Source organism: Ascidiella aspersa, chromosome 3 (genome assembly GCF_963924565.1).
Source record: "Ascidiella aspersa chromosome 3, kaAscAspe10.2, whole genome shotgun sequence".
Lineage (NCBI taxonomy): Eukaryota > Metazoa > Chordata > Ascidiacea > Phlebobranchia > Ascidiidae > Ascidiella > Ascidiella aspersa.
In genome coordinates, this window is record NC_139449.1 from 5696980 (window position 1) to 5705364 (window position 8385).

The 8385-nt window shown below is 40.3% G+C and overlaps 3 protein-coding genes across 3 annotated transcripts; 2 read left to right on the forward strand and 1 right to left on the reverse strand.

The window, feature by feature from the left end:
* The first annotated feature begins 285 nt into the window (after positions 1–285).
* On the forward strand, positions 286–2095 carry LOC146158213 (zinc finger Y-chromosomal protein 1-like). The gene has a single exon (XM_083385386.1). It carries the CDS (start codon positions 491–493, stop codon positions 1799–1801), a length of 1311 nt encoding a protein of 436 aa, XP_083241512.1. The 5' UTR covers positions 286–490; the 3' UTR covers positions 1802–2095.
* Positions 2096–2514: 419 nt separating this feature from the next.
* On the reverse strand, positions 2515–4738 carry LOC146158214 (sec1 family domain-containing protein 1-like). Its single transcript, XM_083385702.1, has one exon. The coding sequence runs from the start codon at positions 4728–4730 to the stop codon at positions 2829–2831; it is 1902 nt and encodes a 633-aa protein (XP_083241828.1). The 5' UTR covers positions 4731–4738; the 3' UTR covers positions 2515–2828.
* A 2657-nt stretch (positions 4739–7395) lies between these two features.
* Positions 7396–8373, forward strand: LOC146158215 (peroxiredoxin-like). Its single transcript, XM_083385703.1, has one exon. It carries the CDS (start codon positions 7451–7453, stop codon positions 8042–8044), a length of 594 nt encoding a protein of 197 aa, XP_083241829.1. The 5' UTR covers positions 7396–7450; the 3' UTR covers positions 8045–8373.
* Positions 8374–8385: the final 12 nt, after the last annotated feature.

Sequence of the window (8385 nt, forward strand, 5' to 3'; positions counted from 1 at the left end):
GACAGCACGTTTCTTAGGATTACTTGAATTAGGGTTACGTATTTTATAACTTGTGACGTTGTATAGCCAAGATCAGGGGTCGGGAACCTATGGCTCGCGAGCTATGTATGGCTCTTTTGATGAAGGAATCTTGTTCGCAGATAAATCTTAGCTATTATTCTGGCATAATTTGAAGAAAACTGCGCGGTACCATGACCTCTTTCAAACTGTTTTTTGTTTTTACTTTGTTAAAACAAACAGTAGCATTTTTTTTCCGCGCTTTGCGTGAATCCTATTTGTCTGTACGTCGCTGTTAGTCCGTTTGGCGGAATCTAAAAGGCCCTGTGCGTATCATGGCAGACCATAACTAAAGCTATGCAAACTTTCCTAAAAACCTATAAATTAGTTTTTATAGGCCTTGCGCATAAATAATTGTGTTTCTAGCTAGGGCATAAGAAAATAAACGAAATCTTGCGAAGAGTAACCATTGACCAGCAACACACAGCTGAATATGCTATATTTTCGTTTTAGGCATTGTGATGCTCGTTTCTTAGCCTTGATAATAATAAGTTCTGACCAACTCAACGGTGGAGACTGCAACACCAAATCGAAGCAAATGTGTCCAAAACCGCCTGAAAGCGTACAAGACGAAAATCGACTTCTATCGCCCGAAACACTCACATGTAGCGTTAAAACAAAACAACAAACGGCAGAGAAACTCCAGTTCGCTGTCGAATCGCACCTTCAGTGCCACCTTTGTCTTAAGTGCTTCCCGACGCGTTCCATCCTCAGTACGCACGTTACGCAGGTCCACGTCAAAAGCCACGCATGCGTCGCTTGCGACAGGCGCTTCGGCACCGCAAAGGACCTACGCGTACACTTGAGCGTCCACACCGACGACCGCCCCTACGCCTGTCCGCTTTGCGACAAAGCATTCAAGACCAAGGGCCCGCTACGCGTCCACGTACGCGCCGTTCACGAGAATATTAAACCGCACGCGTGTCAGGATTGCGGCAAAGCGTTTAGCTCAAGGAACCACCTGAAGATCCACAGGCGTGTACACACAGGCGAGAAGCCGTACAAGTGCCCGGTTTGCACGCGCGCCTTCGCCAACGCCGAGACTTTGAAGCTTCACCGCGCGCGCGTTCATGAAGGCCGTAAGCCGTTTGCGTGCGGCGAATGCGGCAAGGGATTCGGCACTAAGGACCATTTGCTGTCGCACCAGCGCGTGCACACCGGCGAGCGGCCGTTCCGCTGCTCAAACTGCGAGAAGGCCTTCGCGAACGCCGGCAACCTGAAGATGCACGCGGCGCGCGTTCACGCAAAATTGCGGCAGCACCGCTGTGAAGACTGCGGCAAGGCGTTCGGCGCGTCCGGCGACCTTAAAAAGCATAGGCGCACTCATACCGGCGAGAAGACACACCCCTGCGTTGTCTGTCAGCGCACCTTTGCAACGCTGGCGCACGCTCGCCGCCACAAGCAGACCGTACACGACAAGCTGAAGCCGCATAACTGCCCCGAGTGTCCCATGCGCTTTGCAACCGTTTGGGAACGCGACAAACACGTGCGCGTGCATACTGGCGAGCGACCCTTCCGTTGTCCGGTTTGCGGCAAGACCTTCTCCACTCTTAGTAGCGTAAAACGCCACGAGGCCAAGTTGCACAACGTTCGGCGGAAAGCTGTGTTTGAAGCAGCGCAGGTCTCGCGGGCGCCCGCTGGCGGTGACGAATGCCTGCCAGGACTGTCGCTAGGGGGCGCCGAAGAGGTTGCGGCGGAGGGAGGCGCTTCGATTCCTGGAAGTGTGGAATCGCAGGCTGGATAGGTTGTTATCAATTCTGCTGTTATAAAGAGTGGGCTAAGCCTATAAAGCAGAGAGCGGCTAATTGTTCCTTAAGGGATCGGATAACTGCAAGGACAAACAATTGAAATTTTCGAGTTACATTTTTTATTACTTTTATCAAATCATGGGACATAACAATTTGTTTTTGTGAAGTTAATTTCGCCAAACTCTCAATTGTGTTTTTTATCGACTAGATTTAACGGTCAATTTCTATTTATTGCTTTTATTTTAAATTTCGTATTGCGTCCTGTTTGTTGCCGTTTAAAAATAAAAAAATCTTTCTTTCTTTTGGAATTTTTTGTATTCTTAAAGTGAAGGTGACTGGTAGTTTGTCACAAAATGCGTGGCATTTCAGGTTTGTTTGAAGTGTTTTATGTTGAATCTGTTCTGAACATATAAGTGGTATTTTTTGGTTTGTTTTCCTACTTTAACCGAACCATCTTTTTTATAACACAAGGTATGTGAAATCCATTACAGTTTTTATACATCAGTCGGTAGGCTTCTTTAGTCTATTTGAATAAGTTCATTGATTCAAGACACAATTCACAAAATGCTTCCAGTTGTAAAACTGTCATTTAATAATGAGAAAGCAAGCCTTTTAAACATTTATATATATACAAATTGCGGGCACAAAGCATTGCTGATCTAATAGACATCTTACTGTTTTTCTATGAACAAATGAAACAATAAATAAATATATTTCAACATCACATTCCTGTTAAAATTACACAAGAAAATATGTAAATGTATTCTCTTTACAGAATAAAAAAGAAAAATAGGCACCTTATTCAAACAGTATTTTAAAACACTCTTATATATAGACACTAAGTCAAACTGAAATATTTGTATTACACCAGAGCAGCGAAAATAGTTTTGGCCCAAAGTCTATAGATGTAAAAAAAGTGAAGTATTTTCAGAATTTTCTAACTTTTCTAGGAACTATTAATGCAACTGACATACATGACTATTTTCTGACACATTGCATATAAAAAAACTCTAAGGGTGTTATTTATTCTATTTCTTTGCCAAGCATACACAATTGGTCTAAAAATTGTGTGGCATTTGAAAGGTCACTACAACCGTAAGATACCCTTTTGCCTGGTTTCGACTTGGTGTAGTCCATGATGTTGTGATACTCTGTGTAGTTTCCTCCACCGACAACAAACACAATGGCATCGGAGTATGGCAATTTAGTCCTTCCAGCGGCTGTGTCAAGTGAGCGCGATAGCTTCGGATCGAAATACCGGTAGTTTTCTGTTTCAGCATTGGTTTTCAGTTCCATTAGGGAATCGAGGATCTTAGTAATGGGAAGGTTGTGCTTTTTCACCACAAGGTTTTTAACACCCTCCATGACAAACTGAGAGCCTGTGCTCATGAGATGGGAAAACATACCAACGGTTTTGATACCACCGCCGCGATACTGTTGCTGCGAAGTCTGCGAGGTTGGCATGCTGTATTGCTTCCATCGCTTGATGTACCTGTATGGTGCCATATCACAGCCAGAGGCTTCAAGTGCTTCGATCAACGATCCGAAGTTCGAATCGCCGCTCTGACCCTGACACAAAAAGTAAATGAGAAAGAGGCGCATCTTATCTTCCGGCGTTCCCCCACTGGGATCACTTATCAGATCAAGAAGAGCTTTCTCTGCGGCAGTTTTGCTCATGATTTTTTCCTCCATCTCAAAATACTCGTCCAGTTTCCGTTCTTTTATGCTACCCAGGACCGATGTTGCAATGGTTGTGTGCATATCGATCAGTCTTTTCTTCTCCAGCAACTCTGGCAAGGAACTCATAGCAGAAGTCAATTTGGCAGTGTTGTCGGATATGTCCACCGGCCCGCTGTCGTTATCTGAAAGACCCATTACCGACTTAAGGCGCTGGACTTCTCCTTCATGTTTCTTATACTCTTCAATCTCTTCCTGAACTGCCTGCGCGACCTCTGGAAAGGGATAACCTTTGTATTGTTGCCAAAACTTGTCTGATTGGCTGAGGCTAAAAACTTTTGTCTTGCTTTTACTGGTTTGCGGATTGCTACCCGCCGCAGGTTCTTCAATGACAGTTGCAGTGTTGAGAGAAAAGTCTAATACATCATGGACAAGTGACTGATACGTCCAGGTGTGATGTAGTGGAGTGGCCAGGTCAGCATTCCTGTCCACTAGCAGAAGTAGCGGTCTTTGAAACGATGAGAATTGCTGACCCATGTCAGAGCCGGGCATTGCACTGAAAAAGCTGTTACGAGCATCTTTAAGGTTCTCTCGAAACTTTTTATCCAGCTTTTCGGCCACCATTTCTGCAGCATTTCCAGCAGGAGACCGTATGATGGGAATAGCCCCCAAGCTGACAAAAACACAGTAAAGGCTGTCGACGAGTGAATCAATAATGGACATCATTTCATAGTCTTTCAGGTCAGATTTATTCAGGTTGTAGTACGATGTCAAGTCATTTCCTTTGGCCCTAACAACGAACAAATCTTGCTCGAGCGATACAAAGTTAATATACTGATCAAAAATGCTAATAGTATGTGTGTCAATATCTGCTTGCAATGCTGCAGCAGCAACCTCTTCTAACTTTGTCCGGGAAATCGCAGAAATAAAGTTGAAATGGTAGTTGTCATACATCTGGTCTTGCATGTCCTTGCAAATCCGCGAGATGTTTTCCTCATTTGGGTAAACAAAATACACAGCTGTTACATCTGAAATTGCATCTCTGGCACCATCAAGTGGCAAATACAGGGTGATTCCGAGCTCTCTTAACTCGGCCACAGAAAGCAGGGGAGAAATAATGTTTTGGCCGCATTTGTCGTACACCAAAACCTTCCATTCTGGTTCGATTGCGGATTTTTTTGTTGCAACCTTTCCCAAATTTAGCATACGCTTTAAAGCAGCAATCTGTCTATCTCTTATAGTAGACATTTTAATAAATTTCTGCAATTGATTAAAACACATTATTTGGGAAATTAAAACTTATCTTAAAATTAGAAAAAGGGTGGTTAAAAAAAATCTGTATATAAATCTATTTTATAAAGGTATATAAAAAAATATTGCCATTAAGTAAAGTATATAAGAAAATATTGCCATTTTCCAATATACAAATTGTTTATATTAGGATTCAAAAAATGAGATCTGCAAACTTTGGCCACAACCCAAAAACAGTAGACGAACACTGCAAGTTGTGTCATTGTAAGTTGGAATGAAATTTATTTAGACCTAGAACGGCATGCCAAGAGATACTCACAGAACTTTTGTGATGTTCTGACTCTTACAAAGTTGGTCATTTTTTGGTTAATTTCTATGTGCATAACTAAAGGAGCGCCAAAAGTGCAAACTGCTAGCGTAACAGATAGGAAATTTGTGGTGCAATTTTTGTCTGTTGACAAAAAGTTGTGGGGGCACTTTCAATGGTGGCTGGTGAATCTCCATTGAAGTAGGTGAGGTCAATTTGGTATATAAAAAAAACAAGTAAAATTAAAGGATCACAGTTCAATAATTATTTCTAGATGAAAATAAATGTGAGATACACTCCACAATAACTAAAGCCCAATTGATTAATTGTTGTAGCAAGTCTAGCGATTTTCAACTAAATTACTCGAATTCAAGTTAAACCTTTTGTCAGAAAGACTTGATTTAAGTGTGTTGCCAAACGACTTAAAAAAACAGAAGACATATACTCAAAACCAAATACTGGGACTGGAATATACCAATGAAATGCAAAGTAAAAAATTACACGAATTCACAAATAAGAATATAGCCCAATACAATTAAAGTAAAACATTGAAAAACACAATTGCAAAATTTTTAGAAACTTACTTTTCTAAAAATGGCTGCAGTAATTTGCGGAATAAATTAGTTCCGGTGAAACACCATTAACGAGAGCCTTTAAGGTCGTTTTGTTAGTAACTTCTTTAATTAATTTATCAAACTCCATTGAAGCACAACAAAACCCATTAAAGTAATGGAAAATATGAGATTAAAACATTTGCTGCTTTACAAAACAAAAAAAATCCATTGTGAAAAAAGAGTTCAATCAAATTCAGGCATGAATTCTGAGGTGTCACATGTAATTTGTTAAGAACTATAAAGGTAAAACGCTTTTAAGTTTGCTTTTTATTTGTGCAAGTTGTGTTTAAAGTATTTGTAGCGACCACTTTTAATAAATTAGTTCCGCGGATCCAAGATTTCCATGTTTTAGTCGCGCCACTAATATTCCACTTACGTTCTGCCATTCGGTGTTCGCCACGTCACGTGTCACATGTTTGACGTAATGTTATGAACTAAGCTCAACCAACGCACGTCGTTGCGTTGTTTTTAATGTTGTGGAGCTTTTAGCATGGCTAACCAGGTGGGTGGGGTGTGTCGGTTAAGAAATTTCACAAAATGCTGCAATGTTTGGCATTCGTAAAGAAGTATTGCGAAAACATGGTGCAATATTTGGCGTTTGTAAAGTGGCAGAAAAAGTTCAAGGCAGAGTTTAACAGCCTACATAGAAATCATAACAAAACACATTTACTAAGCAAGTCCAGGTAAGTTGTAAATGTTATCACAGCAACAAAAATAAGACAAAAAATATATTTACGATTAAAAAATACGTATGCCTAATATTTTTATTTACAAAAGTTGAAAATCCCAATTTGTTCAAATACAAATTGGGTTATTTTACTCATTATTTTCACTTAAATAAAATTACTTTATGTAGGTTGCGTTTTTTTTATAATTGACATGTTACCTGCAGGAAATAACCAGTTCAAAAAATAATAGTTCGACATCTTATTTTTATTTAAATGGCTTTGCTTAATAAGTGAGTAAATGAGCTCAGACAAAATGGCCTAGAATTGACTTGCTATCTTTGCAAATGACTTAAGTTTAAATATTCTACAAATAAATTTAAAACTAGGAGAAGTCATTTAAATTTTTGTTTGCAACACTTACCAACTAAACTGTACAAGCTAATCGTCAAAATGCGATTTTTTTACTTTCAATAAATACAATAGGTGCTTGTCTAGAATCCTATAACTATATACCACAAGAAACATAATTTGGGTTAGGCTGCGGGTTAGTGTTTAGGTTCTGGTAGATTAAGCAATATTATTAAATATAAATACTTGAGCCACACCCAAACACTAACCGACACCCAAACCCAAATATTGTGCATTGCTTTACTAATTATATCAACGCAGTGGTAGGATTCTAGACTAGCGCCCGTGCTATGTCATGTACTTCAGTTAATGTTTAAAAATTCAAAACCTTGTTAGATTTTTATTTAACCAAAAATGCATTTGTAGTAATGTATAAGAATATCACTGAATTCCACTTAAATACTTTAAAATTTGTCAGATAGATAAGTCAGCACTACAAGAAAATGTGCATACATCAGTAAGTAAAGTACACCTGAAATTAACCTTTATTTCACTCCAGCACACCTAAAGATTTAGCACTACAGAATCAAAATCTCAGCGAAAGTGTCCTAAGTTGCACAAGGGTTTTATTAAAGCTGGGAATGATATATTTAACGCTGGCATGTCAATCATGTTACCCCTGAAAACATTCTTTACCATTGAATTTTTCTTTCGTGTTTTAAGGTTATAATCTTCTGATCTTGTGTTAGTTTAATTAATTAAAATCACAATCTAATTATTATGTCTGCTGGAAAAGCTGTTATTCAATGTCCGGCCCCAGCCTTCACTTCTCCTGCTGTAGTAGATGGTGATTTTAAGGATGTTAGCTTGTCTGACTACAAGGGGAGATATGTGGTGCTTTTTTTCTACCCACTTGATTTTACCTTTGTGTGCCCGACCGAGATAATCGCATTTAGCGACCGTGTGGACGAGTTCCGTGCTATCGGCTGCGACGTACTGGCATGCTCCACCGACTCCCACTTTAGTCATCACGCTTGGACCAACATCCCACGCAAGAAGGGCGGACTCGGACAAATGAACATCCCGCTGATCGCTGACAAGAACTGTCAGATATCCAGGGATTATGGCGTCCTGTTGGAAGAAAGTGGCATCGCCTACCGTGGCTTGTTCATCATCGACGGAAAAGGCCTCGTCCGGCAGATTACCATCAACGATTTGCCGGTCGGAAGATCGGTCGACGAGACCCTGAGATTGGTCAAGGCTTTTCAGTTCACAGATGAGCATGGTGAAGTTTGTCCAGCTGGCTGGCGACCAGGCGATGACACCATCAAGCCGGAGCTAAAGGAAAGCCAAGAATATTTCAGCAAGCAGTAACATGCTGATCTGATGAGTTCCTTCACACTATGAAAAAAAGCCCCAAAAAATAGACATTTCTTCACTTACACATGTTGTATTTTCAAATTTGGACACTTGCCAATGCCAAGCTTACTGTTTTTTTTTTCACATTTGCTGTTCTGTATTTACATCATGTCATTATGCGGTGGCGCTGTTTGTTGCATTATATAAAGTTCAAGAGATTCGTTGCACATCTTACCATAGATTTGGCTACCTTGCTTTTTAAATCAACATAACTGTGTTTCGTCTAGGTTGTTTTGACAAGCTGTATTCGGTTTGCAAATTTGTGAATTTCTTTATTTAAACAGGGTGCTAGACAA